Genomic DNA, 19,909 nt, shown 5'->3' with positions numbered 1-19,909 from the left:
AAAGTAGGACTGAAGGCTATAACTGGTTCTCACACACGCGCTAGGAAATGTCTTAGTAGGGTCAAAAACGAACAATACCTCACAAAGGCACAAACAGAATCAACTGAACTAAATAAGGAGCTGATGAGACCAGGTGAGTAACGAACACAGGTGAAATCAATCAACACAAATTAAAGACGGGGCTACCTTCAAGAATACAAAGAAACAGAACACACGGTTGACTAAGAAAATAAATACAGGACCTTATACTTGGGGTTTTTACACAAGGTATTGTCAATATTTAAGGCAGAAAGATATTTTCTCTTAAAGTTACTTTTTTTTCACCCTCTAACCCATTTTGCGCTTGATCTAATGAAGTCGGGTTTAGCTAAATCAGTTTACATTTTATCTAGTTCTATTCGAGATGTATTCAGATCTGTTTCTTCCTTTTCTGAAGGGATACGCTTTTCTAAAAGAACATTCAATTTATTAATATACTCATATTCTTTCAAACATTTTTGCTACTTGAATTCCTTACTGCGTGTAATGGCGATAGATCTTACTTTGAATTTAAATATTTCCCCGCTACTTCCATGCTTTGGTTCTAAAATCATTCAAATTAAACGAGTCTATGATCAAGTTCTTTAAGCTCTTGTTCAAGACTGGATAATTTAGGAGTGAATTATTACATTTCCAGTATCCTCGAACGCCACTGGATTTTCTGAACATTCTAACTTAAATACTATAATTTTATGATCAGTCAAAGGAGCAGGTTTTATGGCTTACTTCTTGTACATACTGTAAAAGTGGGGGAGAAATGAGATTGTGGGTTTGACCATCGTTTACCTAGTATTCGTTTAAGTGTGTATTAAAGAAGCGCCATGCATCAATCACTGTCAGTTTATTGCAAAAGTATGTTATGATGTCACTATTCGGAGATCTTTGCACTATTCTAGGTGGAAATATATCTAAAGAGTTATAAGGTGTTTCATTAAAGTCTCCAGCTATTATAAGCCATGCATTTGTGTACTTGTTTTGCAGCTCAGTAAGCTTATCAGTCTTATTTGAGGTAAGAGTTGTACCTATACACATTGCATATAATAAAAAAACACGTATCTTGTTTGGAGATCAATATAACCCATCTCCCATCTTTGGACATACAAGACTCTGAAATATCACCTCTAAATTTATGAGGCAATATCATAGTACCAGCTGAGTGGTAAGACCCGTGACTATAATAAACATTATTTCCCCATTGTGATTTCCAAAAACTAGAATCTGAATCGCAGGAGCGAGTCTTCTGGAGTAGAAGGAAATCTGCATTAGAGTGTTTACAAAATAAATAAAGTGGTTTTCTTTTAGTTATGGTTCGTAAACCCCTGTCATTTAGAGATACAATATTTAGTGCATTGAATTCAATGCGCCCTGTGCTTTGGAGAAAACATACATGTTGCGCGTGACCGGAAGTTGTAACACTGCTGATGCTACGTTCCCCCTTGAATCCAAAGCTGTGAACAGGTATTTCAATTTATCTTGACAATTGTGTTACCCCAAATTGCAGAGAGAGTCTTGCTATATATATACGCTTTATATCATGCAAAAGGAAATGTTTCATTAACTTGACGAACAATAACACACGCCGCTGGTGGGAGATTTGCCAGCCACTCATTCCAATGTTTACAAATGTCCCCCTAAGCGAGTGTGGCTGACTAGTGACAGTGACAGCTGGCTAGCTACACCATGTGCAACTGAATCATAGATGTAGACTGTTTATAGAGACACAAACACATTTCTTATGACCAGCCAAAAGAAAACATTTAGCTACATATGTACTGTAATTAGCTAGTACATAACTGTGTTGTAGCCTATGTGAACTCACCCTTAAAAGCCCAACCTGTTTGACGAGCTAAACACCGGTAGGCCTGGTTGTAGTCAACTGCAAGTGTTGCTGACAGATTTGATCAGACAGGTTGAAAAACGAATTACAGAAGTAGTATAGATATCTGCGATGTTTATAAACGTTTCCCTAGATGCTTGGAGAATGGGGAGAGGTGTGGTGGCTGTTTTTGGCCCCAGTGAGTTGTTCTCTGGCCTCTGCCACACGGACACCCTTGACCCGTTCCCAGTGTGGCGGGATGGAGCCATCAGCCCCTGTTTTAACCAGCTGGTTCTGGGAGCCCTGGCTCACGCTGTAGTGGCCGTCTTCAGTGCCATCTACCTGAGTGCTCAGAGGTAACGTGAGGTCACACAGTCAGGCCCCTCACAAAATCACAAGGCATATGCGATACAGACCCACATATTGTACCTACGTGTACCTAGGTAAAATAAAGATGTTTGATTTCTACCTTCAGAACAGTAAGTTCATGTCTGTACTAGATCCCTTTCTGTAGTCGCATCTTTATTATATCTATTATATCTAGCCAGGCCATATTTCAGACAGTTCATCGACCATTTTATCCTTTTGCATTACACAGATGCAGCCTCCTCCGGTCCTCTCCCCCGTGTGGTTGGGGCCTCAGGGTGGCCTCAGCCCTGCTGGTGACCCTGCTCTTCGTGGTGGACTTGGTCCTGGTGGTCCTCCTCCACCGGGGGGACATGTACCTGGACATCCTGGCTGATGGATGTGCCATCCTGGCATGGCTGGTCCACTTTGGGGCCCTGCTTGTCCTCCAGAGGTCCATCTATAGAAGAACCAGGGGTCCCTCTGTGTTACTACTGCTGGTCCTGTTGCCTATCCCTAACCTGGTGGTCACCCTGCTGGCTTACGCCCATGAGGCCACCTTCCTGGACCTGGCGGAGCCCTTTAGAGTGGTACGGCTGGTGCTTGCAGTCACCCGGGGACTCTCTCCTTGTCTACCTCCTGGCCTTCGCTGCTCCCTGTGTCGGTGAAGGGAGTTACACCTCCATGTCCGTCAATGATGCAGACAGCTCTCTCCTCATCCCAGAGAGTTCCTACCAGGACACGGGAGAGGTGGTGGCAGAGGATGGCAGTAGCATCATCTCCCGCCTGATGTACCTGTGGTTGAACCCTCTACTGAGGCTCGGCCGGCGTGGGGAGCTGGAGAGGCCATGCAATGTCTATCTCCTTCCCCGGAGGCTCCGCACCAGTGCAGTGCGCCGACACTTCCTCCGCTGCTGGGAGGACTGCCAACAGAGGGCAGCAACACAGAGAAGGAACACTACACCCAGGCCTGCAAACAAGAGCCTACAGAACAGAACATGGTCTTCACCCCTCCAGGAGGGTATAGCAGTGGAGGAGGTAGGACTGTTAAAAGTGTTGCACAAAGCCTTCGGGCTACGCTACTACCTGCTTGGTGTGCTGAAGCTAGCGGGCAACATGCTGAGCTTCGCAGGACCCCTGCTCCTCAGCAGCCTGGTGCACTACATGGAAGAGGAGGGGGCCCCCGTCAGCCAGGGGGCCTGGTGTGCCACGGGCCTCTTCTTCAGCACCTTCTTCTCTGCCCTCATCCGGAACATCTTTTCCTTCGAAGTCTCGAAGGTCTCACTCTCAGCGCGCGCCGCCCTCATCTCAGCCATCTACGGGAAAGCACTGCGGGTCAGCGGCGGCAGCCTGGCAGCGCGGTTCACCCTGGGCGAGGTGGTCAACTTCATGAGCACGGACACGGACCACGTGATCAACTTCTTCAACAATTTCCACGAAGTGTGGAGTCTGCCCTTCCAGTTCTCCATTGCCCTCTACCTGCTCTACCTGCAGGTGGGTGTGGCCTTCCTAGGAGGACTGGGTGTGGCTCTGCTGCTGGTGCCGCTCAATAAGGTGCTGGCCTCGAAGATCATGGAGAATAACAAGCACATGCTCACACATAAGGATAGTCGTGTCAAGGTGAGAAATTCTCTATGACTTTGACTATCTTTTACTTTTATCTTAACACTCCAACCATAGCAACACCTATATGAATGCTATTATTTTTATTGTTTAGAGCAGTGCTATTAAGTAGTAATGAAGTAGTAATTACAACATACAACTTTAGAAGTCTTTGATGTCAAGCTGCGAAACTGCTTGCAGACGTTTCACCTAAAGATGTGAGCTCAACAATGTCGTCTGTCTGCCCTGTCCTTGCCTTCCAGCTAATGACAGAGGTCCTCTTTGGAATACGAGTCATCAAGTTCTACAACTGGGAGGCCTACTTTGCCCAGAAGATAGCAGATTTTCGGAGGCAAGAGCTGTCCCACCTCAAGGCCATTAAGTACCTGGACGCTGTGTGCGTGTACACCTGGGGATCTCTACCCATAGTCATATCTATCATCACCTTTGTCACATACGTGCTGCTCGGCCATGAGCTCACTGCAGCCACGGTAGGCACGGTCCATATTTCATTTTGTGAAACTAGAGTGCTTCATCCGATAGTAGTTACCATATAAAAGTGAGCAAAATATTTTGCAATCAATCTGTTCCAATGTCCTCACTAGCAATACCACCTTGTATGAAGTAATGTTTCGGATAGAACATTCCAAGTGGTAGCTATGCTAGAATGGACATTGGAACAGACATACTAGCGATTGAACGATCTACTAACTGATAACCAGGAACACAATGATGATGTGGCTGCATGAGACTAATTCGAATAGGGACACTTTCCCTCCACCATTGCAGGTGTTCACCACTCTGGCCCTAGTGGGCATGCTGATCGTCCCCCTCAACAGCTTCCCCTGGGTCCTCAACGGCATCCTGGAGGCCAAGGTGTCCCTGGACCGCATCCAACGCTTCCTCAAGCTGCCCAACCAGGACCTCGATGCATATTTCAGTCTCGGTAGGTGTGTGTGTGCGTGCTCAGCATAAATAAAGTACATTTTGCTTGTACATACATTATTAATTAATACATGTGCAATAACTGTGTCTATGAAAGTGAGATATGCAAATATGTGCATGAAATGTTTTTCATTGACTTTGTGGCTCCAACTTACAGTGGCCCCTGGGGACCCCCAGGACACCATTGTGATGAGTCAGGGCATATTCTCATGGCAGGGGCCTGGGGGGCCAGATCACCCCACAAGCTCTGATACTGAATCCCCCAAAGGAAGTCTGATGCTCCATAGCCTCAACCTATCCATCACTAAGGTGTGTACCCTGCATCACAAACTATGTAACCTATACAGCTTGGAAATCATGGGGTCAACCATCTTATCACAGCAAAGATGTAGTATTTATTTTTCTTGTCTGCCAGGGATCCCTAGTTGTTGTGGTGGGCAAGGTGGGCTGTGGGAAGAGCTCCTTACTGGCAGCCATCACTGGAGAACTCAACCGGTAGTGCTCACCGCCTCATTTACTAAGCTTACAAAGCTCAAGTAAATTTGTTTTGTTGGTTTATTTCAATGACCTTTTTGGATCTATCGTTGAGTTGTTACTTCCCTCTGTAGGCGTGGAGGTGATGTATACGTCCAGGGCAGGGAGGATGGGTTTGGTCTCGCCGCTCAGGAGCCGTGGATCCAGCATGCAACAGTTCGGGACAACATCCTGTTTGGCAAGGACTACAACAGTTCTTTCTACCAGGCTGTGGTGGAGGCCTGTGCGCTCACGGACGACCTCAATGTGAGACTCGCCTCTCTTTTTCACTTTCTTTATTTGTTTCTCTCTCTCTGCTTCAATCTCTCTTATCCTCATAGACAACCTCAATGCTAGCTTTATCCCTTGTTCCATTTTTATTTTGGCCAAGTCCAAACTTTACTTGACCAACCTCTAATATATTTGTTATATATCCAACGAATGTTAATAAAGACAAAATCCAAACTCGGTGCATTTGAAAATATTTGACTGAATTGTCTTGTTTGTCCAGATTCTGCCTAATGGGGACAGGACCGAGGTGGGAGAGAACGGAGTGACTCTGAGTGGAGGACAGAAAGCTCGCCTGGCCTTGGCCAGAGCTGTTTACATGGTAAGAGTCCTCACCAGAATCCATGGTAACACAACAGCCATCTAGAAAAGACAGAGACTGTGTATCAGTGACTCTCCAACTTTATTTAACAAGCAAGCTTTTGCCAGGTTAGAAGAATGGATGGCAGAAAACATTACATCATTTGCTTTTTGTATTGAATGTCAATCTCTCTTTTAAACGAACAAGGAGAAAGACATTTTCCTCCTGGACGATCCACTGGCAGCAGTAGACTCTGACGTGGCCCATCACCTCATGGAGAGATGCATCATGGGGATCCTCAGGAGCAAGACCAGAATCCTATGCACCCACCGCATAGAGTTTGTGGACAAAGCTGATGTGGTGATTCTCATGGACAATGGAACAATTATTAAAACGGGTAGTGAACTCTGGCCTTACGTTCCTCAATTGATAATGGAATAATGAATTACATTTCTGTGTAAATGCATATGTCTGAATAAACTCTCTGTCCTTCTCATTCGTTTTAAATAGGTACACCTGAAGAGGTCCTTCCTTTGGTCGAAGCAGTGCCCAAGAACCGGAAGAATGACAGTAATGCAAAGGAGAAAGGTACCAGTAGTCATTTATGTCTCTTAGCGTTGTGTTTTGGAATATATTGCTTGCAACACAGTGCTAATATCACTGATGCAGAGGAATGAAAGTCCATTTGATTATTTTCTACACCTTGTTGTTGAATTGAGTGATGGACTACTCCATGGAAAAATTGGCAGGTGTTTTTATTTGCGTTCTAACTTGAAACAGATGTCATTGAGCGAGAGGAGAAGCAGGGTCCATCCAATGAGCTGTTTGCGGAGGAGGAGTCTACACTATCAAGGGAGGAGCAGAAGGCGGTGGGCGGGCTGGCCTGGAAGGTTTACCACACCTACTGGAGAGCGGTAGGAGGGCCCTTGGCTGTCTCCATCTTGCTGTCCCTACTCCTCATGCAAGGTACAGCTACCACCTAGCGCCTTAATATGACATCACACTTCTGTTGGCTTTGCTGGATTGTTTATGAATTTTACATTTTGCTGTCTCTGTCTCAGCCTCTAAGAATGTGTCTGACTGGTGGCTGTCCCACTGGATCTCTAACCTGAAGAACAATGGTTCCGCCCAGAGTGTTCTCATGCCTGCCTACAGCTCACCACACCTGCTGCTATTCTCTCCTGGAGGACTAATGTAAGTTAGAGGTTATTACAACGTTGAGACTGATACACTGGATTAGATTCAATTACTCAGAATGTGCAGTGTCATTCCTCTTATATAATCCACTGTTAGGTTCTAAATAACATGGCAAAAACTGATGGACAACTATAAAAGCTCAAACCAAGTTTATTCACCCAAAGGGTCGGACAGCTGAGCAGACAAAAACAGCACGAGTTTCCCCCAGCACGAGTATATATACCCCAATTTGGGTGAAGTATCCTCCTCCTCTTCTCTAAACATGACATGATCTTTATTGCTAGACAGGAAGTTAAGTGATGCGGGCAATAAACAGTTCCTTCTCCCTTAATCTGACCTGACCTCTGCCCCACATTCCTCACTAAACCACAGCTCTCCACCCTTATCAGTGACTGCAACGATGTGATTTCCTTTCCTTTACTCAGTACATTCCAAGCTTAATTGCCTCCACCATATACATTCCTGCTACAGATAACCATTTACTTCTGGTGTAGAAACCAGACTATAACACTCCATATTTCAAGTTTAGGAGTCAGAACTCATCACCACTTATGACTCCACACTGCTTTAAGTCATACTTAGGTACTCTCCATTGATATTACAGAGCCTCTAAATCTAAATCCTTTAGATTGTGCAGTAAAAGGATTAGGTGTCAAATCGCAGAGACTTCCATGATGCAGCACACACGCATGACAAGATTGATTCAAATGTGTGTTTTATCCCCAGGTTCCCTGTCAATATTATGGAAACGACAGCTTTCGCCAACATGAGCTCGGAGGTGAAGTTCTATCTGACAGTTTACTCTTCCATTGCGGGTGCCAACACGGTCTTCACCGCCTTCCGAGCCTTCCTCTTCGCCTTTGGAGGCATCCGTGCAGCATTGGTCATCCATAACAGGCTGCTTGACACAGTCCTCAAGGTTGAGCGTCTTCTGTTCAGTTGACCCCTCGGGAAACTGGTTTAGTCATGACCATGGTCATGGTTTCAATCATGTAAAAGATGTATTTTACATTTTATAGCATAATTATGATTTATTCGGAAAAATGATCACGGTTCAACTCATGCTGTGAGAGCAGTGGGGGCTGCTGAGGGGAGGATGGCTCATAGTAATGGCTGGAATGGTGTCAATGGAATGGTATAAAACATCTCAAAGACGTGGTTTCCATGTGGTTGATAACACTCCATTCCAACCATTATCCATTCCAGCCTCTACTGTGTGAGAGTTGATGTTCTGTAGATAATTTACAGTGTACTTGTTTTGTCCAAACATTCCTAGTGTTGGGTACTGTTTGTAAAAAAACAAATTTATATGTTTTATACACTTTGTAGTATTTATTTTAAAGGTATATTTTTTTTGTACATAAACAAAAATGCTTTATTGGATAGAGGTGAGACAGTGGGAAAGATAGTTTTAGGCTGAAAAGGCATTGATCTTGCTGCAGCCATATATATGATCTGAAGGCAGTGGTTCAGACTGCTAGACTACCTTAATACACGTAGTATTTGTAGTGTTTACTGTTTACATTGCCATGATGGAGTACAAACACACCTAACTAACCCTGACCCGCCTCTCTCTATATCAATCCAGGCTACAGTTACCTTCTTCGACACTACACCGCTGGGCCGCATCCTTAACCGCTTCTCCTCCGACCTGTACAGCGTGGACGACACTCTCCCTTTCTTCCTCAACATCCTGCTGGCTAGCATCTTCGGCCTGCTGGGCATGCTGGTAGTGATGAGCTACGGCCTGCCCTGGTTCCTAGTGGCCCTGCTTCCCCTGGGCCTGCTCTACCACCTCACACAGCGCTTCTACCGACACACATCCAGAGACCTGAAGCGTCTGTGCAGCCTCACCCTCTCGCCGGTGTATTCACATTTCTCTGAGACGCTGAGTGGCCTCGGTACCATCCGAGCAAGTTCCAGTGCCTCCAGGTGAGGACGGTAAAGTTAGAATGAGGAATTTATATTTTGGACCCACTCTAGATCTGGTGGTTACCAACCTTGATTTGGCTAGTTGAATCAGGGGTGTTAGCGGTTAGATCTGAGCTTGCACAAAAGCCGGCTCAACTTGTACCGCTCTAGGACCAGTCCAAGGTCCAAGCCAAAACATATATATATATATTTTTTTTTGGAAGGAGGTTTATGTTCTCCGTCTGTCTGTTGTGGCTCTAGATTTGAGGAGGAGAACGAGAGGCGTCTGGAGCAGAACCAGCGCTGTCTGTTCCTTAGCAACGCCGCCATGCAGTGGCTGGACATCCGCCTGCAGATGATCGGCGTTGTCGTGGTGACGGGCATCAGCGTGATCGCCGTCGTCCAGCACCAGTTCAAATCCATCGACCCGGGTGAGCACCCAGCTAGCATGTTAGCATGTGTCCCATAGTCAGCACAGGTTTAGCACAACACAGGCCTCGATTACACGGTTGATGTCTACTAGTTGTTGAGGCTGCTGTAGAGGAGAATCTAGAAGTAGTATCAGTACATGTACTCTGAGTATACAAAACATTAAGAACACCTCTTTCCATGACGTAGACTCACCAGGTGAATCCAGGTGTTAGCTATGATCCCTTATTAATGTCACTTGTTAAATCAACTTCAATCAGTGTTGATGAAGGGGAGGAGACAGGTTAAAGAATGATTTTTAAGCCTTGAGAAAATTGAGACATGGATTGTGTATGTGTGCCATTCAGAGGATGAATGGGCAAGACAAAATATTTAAGTGCCTTTTGAACAGGGTACTGTAGTAGGTGCCAGGTGCTCCGTTTGTGTCAAGAATTGCAACGCTGCTGGGTTTTTCTACGCGCAACAGTTTCCTGTGTGTATCAAGAATGGTTCACCACCCAAAGGACATCCAGCCAACTTGACACAACTGTGGAAAGCATTGGAGTCAACATGGGCCAGCATCCCTGTGGAATGCTATCGACACCTTGTAGAGTCCATGCCCCGACGAATTGAGGCGGTTCTGAGGGCAATATTGTTTTGTATAGAGTATACTCAGTGTATGTCTTGTTTGCTGTGCCTAGGCCTTAATAACAACTGTTTGTCCTATGGTTGCTCTCCCTGCCAGGTCTGGTGGGTCTGTCCCTGTCCTATGCTCTGTCCATCACAGGCCTGCTGTCAGGCCTCATCTTCAACTTTACCCAGACAGAGATGCAGCTGGTGAGTGTGGAGCGCACCGAGGAGTACTCCACCACCCTGCCCACTGAGCCACAACACAGCAACCCACAGGTGAGGAGTCCTGTGAGGACGTGTGTCTTATAGCATGCTACTCAGTTGCACTCCATTGAGGCTTCATAATTCCTTTGTTTCAATGTCAGAAGTGTACGCCAGGTTTTCAGTGGTTGTCTTTATGAGGTGTTGGATAGGTGTTATTTCTAAAATTACTAAATCTATTTGTTCAAGTTCTTTGGGTATTTTAGCCTGGTCAGTTACTTCTTACTGAAGTGGCCATTCAGGGGAATAGAAAACAAGTACGTTTGTTACATGACTGAGGACCCATCTACTTCCGTCTTTACCATAGGTGCCCACCTCGTGGCCGGAGCAGGGTTGGGTGGAGTTCCGTGGGGCCGTGCTGTCCTACAGAGAGGGGCTGCCCAACGCCCTGGACGGGGTGAGCCTGGTGGTCCGGCCTGGGGAGAAGGTGGGGGTGGTAGGCCGGACGGGCTCAGGCAAGTCGACCCTGTTCCTGGCCCTCTTCCGCATGGTGGAGCTGAACCAGGGTCAGATCTTACTGGATGGAGTGGACACCAGCCAGGTGGGACTGGCCCAGCTCAGGTGAGAGGATTAAGAGATGATGGTGGTGATATGATTTTAATTTTGTTTTTTAAACTGATGATGATGGGGATCTGTGCATCTGTAATAAAAGCTCTTTATAGCTGATGACATTCATCAAGCATGTCTGCTTATTTTGAACTACAAAAAAATCGATGACTCTAGAGTAGTTGACGGATCCATTTCCACTGTATTTGTGGCTCCCCCTTCAGGTCCAAACTGGCCATCATCCCCCAGGACCCTTTCCTGTTCAGCGGGACAGTGCGAGAGAACCTGGACCCATGTGGACGTCACCCTGACCCCCGGCTACTGGAGGCCCTGGAACACTGTCACCTCAGCCCTGTCATCAACCACATCGGTGAGAGAGAGTGAGGGTGGGAGAGAAAGAGAGGGGGAAGAGAGGATTGAGGACAGTAGAGTAGGGAGATTGTGATGGTGATAGAAGGGAGATGATGAAAAATCATGCAAATGAGAGGGTGATCTAGCAGATGACAAATAGGAGGAGTAGTTGAATTAAACAGACAAACTGAATGAGAGCCCAATGGAGAGAAGAGGGGTATCAAACAGAGGTGAAAGTAAGCCGGTACATTCCGGTACCAACAAAATAAATAGTGGTGGTACGCCGTACCAGTAAAACGTGACCCATCGCAATAATTTAAAGGAAATGCAGAAAAAACTATATTGAATTACAACATTATTTAACATTACCGCATGTCGGCTGCATGAAAATGAGCGAGTTGACTTGAAATCGGTCCGTATACCTGTGGTTCGAAGAAAACACTAAAATGTTGGAAAGATGGAGATAAGTGACCGAGATGCGTGCATACAGCATTGGATGCATAATTTCGGGATACAAGTGTAGTGGCTCTAATGACAATCGCCGAATGTCATTACACATTTAGTTTTTTTGTAACAGATTTGTCTTTCCATTCAGCAAATTGCAGGTGCACTGTGGATGCTGGAATTATATTGTGAGTGGCCAAACGTGCGTGGGTAACCAACAGGAGTGCCTTTTGAAGTGATTGTTTCACAATCAAATGAAAACCTCATGACTGGTTAATAAAGTTAATAGGGATTCTATATGTAATCTATGCATCTAAACTCAGCAAAAAAGAAACGTCCCTTTTTCAGGACCCTGTCTTTCAAAGATAATTTGTAAAAATCCAAATAACTTCACAGATCTTCATTGTAAAAAGTTTAAACACTGTTTCCCTTGCTTGTTCAATGAACCATGAAGAACCATAAACAATTAATGAGCATGCACCTGTGGAACGGTCGTTAAGACACTAACAGCTTACAGACGGTAGGCAATTAAGGTCACAGTTATGAAAAATTAGGACACTAAAGAGGCCTTTCTACTGACTCTGAAAAACACCAAAAGAAAGATGCACAGGGTCCCTGCTCATCTGTGTGAATGTGCCTTAGGCATGCTGCAAGGAGGCATGAGGACTGCAGATGTGTCCAGGGCAATAAAGTGCAATGTTCGTACTGTGAGACGCCTAAGACTGCTACAGGGAGTCAGGAGAGACCGTGGCAGACCACGTGTAAGAACACCTGCACAGGATCGGTACATCCGAACATCACACCTGCGGGACAGGTACGGGACAGGTACAGGATGGCAACAACAACTTCCCGAGTTACACCAGGAACTCACAATCCCTTCATCAGTGCTCAGACTGTCCGCAGTAGGCTGAGAGAGGCTGGACTGATGGCTTGTAAGGCCTGTTGTAAGGCAGGTCCTCACCAGACAACAACGTCGCCTATGGGCACAAACCCACCATCGGTTGACCAGACAGGACTGGCAAAAAGTGCTCTTCACTGACGAGTCACGTTTTGTCTCACCAGGGGTGATGGTCGGATTCGTGTTTATGGTTGAAGGAATGAGCGTTACACCGAGGCCTGTACTCTGGAGCGGGATCGATTTGGAGGTGGAGGGTCCGTCATGGTCTGGAGCGGTGTGTCACAGGATCATTGGACTGAGCTTGTTGTAATTGCAGGTAATCTCAACACTGTGTGTTACAGGGAAGACATCCTCCTCCCTCATGTGGTACCCTTCTTGCAGGCTCATCCTGACATGACCCTCCAGCATGACAATGCCACCACGCACAGAACGAGCAGGGTGGCTGATTTCCTGCAAGACAGGAATGTCTGACAGGAGACAGGAGTGTTCTGCCATGGCCAGCGAAGAGCCCAGATCTCAATCCCATTGAGCACGTCTGGGGCCTGTTGGATCGGAGGGTGAGGGCTAGGGCCATTCCCCCCAGAAATGTCCGGGAACTTGCAGGTGCCTTTGGTGGAAGAGGGGTGTAACATCTCACAGCAAGAACTGGCAAATCTGGTGCAGTCCACGAAGAGGAGATGGACTGCAGTACTTAGTATCTGGTGTGGCCACCAGCTGCATTGACTATTACTTTTGATTTGGAACCCCCCTTTGTTCAGGGACACATTATTCAATTTCTGTTAGTCACATGTCCGTGGAACTTGTTCAGTTTATGTCTGTTGTTGAATCTTATGTTCATACAAATATTTACACATGTTAAGTTTGCTGAAAATAAACGCAGTTGCCAGTGAGAGGACGTTTATTTTTTTGCTGAGTTTGTCATTCTATGATTAGACTAGTGCTGTTAGGGTGAAACATATTACCGCCACGCCGGCAGTCACGAGCCAGGAACGCAGTCAAATTCCACGTAACCGTTTAGTCATGGTAACTATGCTTCTCCAAGCTCTGATGCTGCTGCTGATCACTAGTAGCCTACCAAACTAGCTAACTGCCTGGTACTCAGCACTCTATTGTCACTCTGATGCAAACGTAATCGATGAGCTCATGATGAGCTCATGTTGCGCAACATTTCTATAGGCTATGCAATTGTGGGGGAAAAGTGTTTTGATGGGATCTTCTTTTTAATAGAGGCCATCAGCTTTCTATAGGCTAGGCTTTCCTAATATTAAACACATAGCTTTGCTTTAAAACAGAAGTATAGCCTACCTGGCTGGTATTAAAATTAACCACGGGAAAACTCCATTCGCTATTTAAGCGCATAGATTACATGTATTTTTCCCCCTGCCCCTGTTCCGAGACAGGTCCATGATAATGGTCCATTATAAATGAAAACTAATTTGACACATATTATTTAGTATATGTAAAGGCAAGATTAAATCAAGAATAGTCTAATGGGTGACATTATTAGCCCTTCACTTGTGAATGATCCCACTTGTGTGCATTAAGGCAAGAAACAACTCCTGTAGCCTAAGCCCATAGGCCTATATGTTTTGATAAGGTTTGAATCACAACTAAAGTGGCCAAATAACTTCTTAAAATTTAAGCTCATTAATCCGTTTTTACAACCGGTGTAGAGGCTAACGTACATACACAGGCAGTGCGTGAGTTACACATTTGGGGAAAATAATTTTCACCATAAAAATGAACCTTTTAAATTAATTAAATTAATTACATGCATAATCGCATTATGGTCCCTTTTGAGAATGGCGTTTTCCCGCTAATTGATTGCATTTTGGAACATTCGTGCTTATAGCCTACTGCCGTGTACTCCCTTTAGAAATCGTTTGGAGAAAGCATCCTTTCTATGTTATTCAGCTATGTTCAATTGAATTCTTCATACTATAAAATACTGCCACGGAATTCTAAGCAAATCTTGTCTGCTAAATGAACTAGTGTAGCCCACAGCCATATGGCATCGCCTAACATAATGACAACTCAGAGTATGCTATTCTGTTCTTCTGAAACAGACTACATTTTCTTAATACCATTGTCTCTTTAGACCTGTCTAAAATAAATAATGGATTTATTGTGATGGTGTAGGTTATATTACATAGACTTATTAGAACATGTAGAGGTTCCAAAGGTCTGCATCGGTGTGGAAGCCAGGAGATGCCAAATGTGTTTTAATAACGGTCAATTACTGTGAGACAGGCAGTTATTTGCTTTAAAATCACAAAATATCATGACCGCCACAGCCCTAGATTAGACCCATTTAAAAATGTTAAAAACGTGGCATGTCCTGTGCGGTAAGAAATTAATTCTAATTTCACTCCTGGTATCAAACCAAGTGAGAGTGAAAGAACAAGGAAGTAAAGGAGAGTGAGGAAAGGAAGAGAGTGAAGGTAGTAATTAGTTCATGTTTGTGTCTGTAAGAGTTGGGTCAGGTGGCCTCACTAACCTCTGTGAGTGTATTTGTGTATCTTAGGTGGTCTAGGTGCTGAGGTGGGAGAGCGGGGCAAGTCTCTCTCTCTGGGACAGAGACAGCTGCTGTGTCTGGCCAGGGCTCTGCTGACTGAAGCTAATGTAAGAACCAGCCCACACCATCCATCCATATCGATTGCTAACATGGCTTTGAATTCATCCATCCATACCAATTACTAACATGGCTTTGAATTCTCAACCATCCGTATCAATTACTAGCATGGCTTTATTTCTCAACCATTGTTTCCTCTCTATAGATACTGTGTATTGACGAAGCTACAGCCAGCGTTGACCAAAAGACTGACAAACTGCTACAGCAGACAATCAGAGAGAAGTTTCAAGACAAGACCGTCCTCACCATTGCCCATAGGTAAATTATTCAGTGAACACAACTTTACATAATGATCTTAAGTGCTTTAGTAGACATTTATACTGAATTATACATAACTTGAGTTTTTATGGTACATTTTTAATGTAATTTGATGTCCTAGTTTAATAAAGTGACACCTTGATTTTCTCTTTCTCTGTCACCAGAATCAACACCATCATGGACTCAGACAGGGTGCTGGTGATGCATTCTGGGAAGGTGGTGGAGTTTGATACCCCTGCTGATCTGTGCCAAAGAGACGACTCCATTTTCTGCAAGCTGGTTGGTGGGAGGGGAGAGTGAGAAGAGAAGCTATCAGAGGACTAATGACAATGGGAAATGACAATGGGAAATGTCAATGGAGATCTCTCTCTGTTTCCCCACAGGAGGCCAGTGGTGGTCAGACTCTGTGGACCAACCAACCACCCGTCCAATGGAGGTGGTAGAAGTTGGCACTATAATAATTACTGGTCCAAGGTCAGATTATATATTTTTTTATGCCCATGATCGTTAAGGTTAGGATTTGGTGTAGGGTAATTTGATCCTAGATCTGTAGTTAAGGGCGGCGACTTCTGCCTTGAGGCTCACCGCCTGACATTTGACCTCAGAGAGTAAGGTCTGAATAGTCCAACCCGAGCGAGATTATTCTTTTACTACATTTTAGGAAGTCAGGTTAATTTTCTAACCTGGGCGTCATGTGGAATTTCTCTGCTTTTTATTCATGAAACACGTTAATGTGGTATGAAAGAACTGTCGATGTGTCAATAGCACAGAGGTAATGAAGAAACAATGAAAAAGTACTTGAATTGCTTTTGTATGAAGTGAGTATTTTATAGCGCTATAATGATTTGGACTGAAAAGTTATCTTCCTAGACAAGTCAGTCATTCGCTTTGCAGCACCGTCAATCATTTATGAATGTCTGAGATTCCTTTTGCACCTGGTCTGTTGACAGAATGATCTGTATAGCTAGAGTGCACAATAATGGACATTCTTCACATAGATAAAACACATGTTTACACACTGTTTTCTGCACGGACATGCTCCAGACAAATATAATTTGTGATAAATAAAGACAATTTAAAGTTGCTATTTCTCTATTTGTTTACCATTCTCACAGAGCACATTTGTTTGGAATATAGTATTGTTATGTCTGAGGATTTCAAGCCATTCTGTAGCAGAACTACTGTATATCAGTCATTTGAGAATGTTTCTGTTTTGTAATATACTGTAAGAGAGAACATCTCAGGGAGAATTGCCTTTACATGCAGTGTTTTCAGTAGTGGTCAGTACTCTCATGTACAGTAATATGAAGGTGTAACATTTTCAAAATAAAATGGCTGCACTGGTTTTACACGTCTGGTCACTTTTTAGATTTATTGAGTTTGCTTGAACATCATTATGACAATCGTCATAATTAGTCACTATATTTCTATGATTTACACATCTCGTTATTGTTTTGTTGAGTTTGGGTTCATCAAAATGTCAGTACGATTACATAATTGTCATTTAATGGTAATTGGAAGGAGTAGCCCCACCTTAAAGGTATGGTTACACAGTAAGAATGTTATGATGTCTCATAAATCAGTTCTATTCAAGTCGTCATCCCTAGATCATGCCACACCTTCATTGTTGTGCCTTATAATTACCATGAGTCATGAATGAACGCCTAGCAGCCCCTCCCTTGAAACAAGACAACTCTTTGGCACACCTGCATTTTTGTTGTATCAACAGACAATTATTATTTTCCACCTGTCTTGGTATGTCAGAGAAAAACAGAGCACTCTCCATCTCACAGTTCCAATCTTGGGAGGCCAGGTTTCAGTGATCGCCCTGCCTACCTGGACTGGAGAATGTGTGTGACGGTTTGTTGCTGGGAAGGGATGCTGAAGATGGAACCAGTTTGTCTGTTTTGGGGAGGGTTTGGTTTCACTGAGTGAGGCACCTGGAAGGCATGCCGAAGGTGGAACCAGTTTGTTTGCTTTGGGGAGGGTATGCTTTCGCTGAGTGAGGCAAGGGGTAGGCAGTCCTACAGGAGTACGGAACAGCATGGACTGCTAACACTGTCACAACTTTCTCACATCGCTGGCAAAACTCCTCGGTGGCGGAGTAACAAGAAACTGCATGATCAAAACAACCCAATGGAGACTAAGGTAAGATTTTGATTTGTTGTCTATTTACATTTTGAACCCTTTGCTGAAGTACTCCATCCAGACTATATGGTGTCAGGTACTATTGTAGTGTTTACAAAGTCCACAATGATGTCATTGTAAGGGTCAACTGAATGCATTCAACTGGAATGTGTCTTCCGCTTGTTACCTAACGCCTCTGAATCAGAGAGGTTCAGGGGGCTGACTTGGGGAAAATCTCAGTCGGCCTCTAATCTCTTACAGCTCTGCACAATGTGAATGAATGTCAAACAATAGGAATTATTTGAAGAGAGTAAATGTTAATAACGTGCCATGTTTCATGAAATATGATTGCAGCATTTAGCTTACTGTCAGTGCACTCGTCTTTATGAGTGAATATACAGGTAACTGACAAAATAAAGGAAACACCAACATAAAGTGTCTTAATAGGGCGTTGGGCCACCATGAGCCACATCAGCTTCAATGCACCTTGGCATAGATTCTACAAGTGTCTGGAACTCTGTTGGAGGGATGCGACACCAGTTTTCCACTGGAAATGCCATAATTTGGGGTTTTGTTGATGTTGGTGTAAAATGCTGTCTCAGGCGCCACTCCATGGCATTTGGTTTTCATTGTTTTCATGCTCATCAAACCATTGAGTGACCACTCATGCCCTGTGGATGGGGGCATTGTCATCTTGTGGATGGGGGCATTGTCATCTTATGGGAGCGTAGCCAAAATGGGGGCATAGCCATGGTAGCCAAAATAATGGGCAAACTAATGGCCTACAAAGCATACTTTGTATCAATATACCCTTATTTATTCAAGTGTTTCAATTATTTTGGCAGTTACCTGTAGTTATTGTTGGGCGTGTGGCATAATTACATTCAATCTCTGCTCCTGAATTAAGTTATTTAATTCAAAACATTATGGCGGACTTAAAAGCAATAGGGGAATACTGAAACACATAGTTTTTTTTTTTTACCTTTATTTTACTAGGCAAGTCAGTTAAGAACAAATTCTTATTTTCAATGACGGCCTAGGAACAGTGGGTTAACTGCCTGTTCAGGGGCAGAACGACAGTCCAACGCTCTAACCACTAGGCTACCCTGCCGTTTAATAAGTCTGAGTGATTCATATTTGTACATATTCATGTTTTGGATGTACAGTATTTGATGATGAAGTTAATGATGATGATTATGATAATTGTGGAACAAATTATTGTTCTTAGAGCAGCAGTCTCGCTAAGCATGTGACACAAATCACTTACAGGACTTGAAAGAACATACTGGAAGCGATTGTTTACAAATCTCTTTATTTGAGCCCCTGCCACGGCAAGCTTTTCATAATAGAAACTGATGGGTGTGGTCATTTCTGAGTTTACACCCGACTGTAGTGCACATATATATATATATATATATATATCTGGACAAACCTGTTGTTCCCTCCATGTCCCAAGGCCATACCTCGAATACCTCAAATGGGCAGCTACCTGGGTGTCAACCATCTGCCAATTTACATATGTAAACAAGTTATCCCCCATAGCCCCCCTTTAGTTATGGTATCAGCTGATTTAGTGTTTTATGTTCAAATGGGTAAAATGAGCTGTGGCATTATTGTCTAATTATGTTCTTTCTTTACATTTGATACTCTTGAAGGCTATGAAAGTATGCTGCAGTATTTAGGCCTACATTATTTGATTATTATAGCATGACAACAAGTTGAGCATTTCTTTTCAACTAATTCTGTCCTCCTCAACAGATTTAGACAGAAGAGCTTTTCATAAAGGATCATGGTATGTGAGATCATTCATCCATCAGCCATGATGATAGTAATAACAAGCATATTCCAGCACAATAAGCTAAGCAACAGGAAATGTACTTTTTGAAAAACACCTATGCCTCAGCATTACTTTCTAGAAGTGTATGCCATTTAAAACGTCTATTTAGAAAGGTGATTGTATTATAGAGCTAGCTGTAAGTTAATGTAAATAACATGTATTTTTATGTTTATTGTTCATTGTTGGCATTTGATGTTCGGGTTATTGAAACATGACCAATGCTGAGGCCACACGCCTGTCTGCACATTTCTTATAACTATGTTTGTATGTCTGCTTTTAGCCTGGTGTCCGCAGCGGGAGGAGGCTCTCTAATGGGCTGTTGCTGGAGCAATCAGAGAAAGGACAATTGGTCGTTTCCAGTGTTGTCGATGGCTCCTTGGCCAATCAGGGGCTGAAAGAAGGTATGACTTTTGAGTCTCTTATTTAATACATAAAAATGTTGTTGAGTCTCAAAGCTCCCAAAAAAAACAAAAAAACTAGAGATTTCACTCTTGGAATTTTTCTCAGGCATTTGTGCATAAGTAAAATACATAGCTGTTTTTAAGGACACATTTGGAATC

The 19,909-nt window shown here is 43.9% G+C and overlaps 2 protein-coding genes across 2 annotated transcripts in view; both read left to right on the top strand.

The window, feature by feature from the left end:
- Nucleotides 1-1,422: 1,422 nt before the first annotated feature.
- LOC118364887 (ATP-binding cassette sub-family C member 10-like) lies at nt 1,423-16,730 on the top strand. The gene is given in 23 exon segments (XM_035746680.2): nt 1,423-1,497; nt 2,010-2,211; nt 2,454-2,822; nt 2,824-3,820; nt 4,066-4,293; nt 4,592-4,748; nt 4,905-5,056; nt 5,163-5,242; nt 5,356-5,527; nt 5,772-5,870; nt 6,057-6,246; nt 6,360-6,437; nt 6,630-6,815; nt 6,911-7,043; nt 7,773-7,965; nt 8,635-8,978; nt 9,219-9,388; nt 10,111-10,271; nt 10,564-10,817; nt 11,027-11,172; nt 15,020-15,117; nt 15,273-15,385; nt 15,550-16,730. Coding segments are annotated over 22 exon segments (4,647 nt in total). The 5' UTR covers nt 1,423-1,497; nt 2,010-2,020; the 3' UTR covers nt 15,686-16,730.
- A 653-nt stretch (nt 16,731-17,383) lies between these two features.
- LOC118365709 (neuroblast differentiation-associated protein AHNAK-like) overlaps nt 17,384-19,909 on the top strand; it is a 39,199-nt gene continuing 36,673 nt past the window's right edge. The window contains exons 1-3 of the mRNA XM_052490158.1: nt 17,384-17,533; nt 19,271-19,304; nt 19,630-19,750. Coding sequence (XP_052346118.1) covers nt 19,302-19,304; nt 19,630-19,750 — 124 coding nt within the window. The 5' untranslated portion in view covers nt 17,384-17,533; nt 19,271-19,301. The remainder of the gene's footprint in view (nt 17,534-19,270; nt 19,305-19,629; nt 19,751-19,909) is intronic.

Source organism: Oncorhynchus keta, chromosome 32 (assembly GCF_023373465.1).
Source record: "Oncorhynchus keta strain PuntledgeMale-10-30-2019 chromosome 32, Oket_V2, whole genome shotgun sequence".
NCBI lineage: Eukaryota > Metazoa > Chordata > Actinopteri > Salmoniformes > Salmonidae > Oncorhynchus > Oncorhynchus keta.
This window is presented reverse-complemented; position numbering and strand designations above follow the sequence as displayed.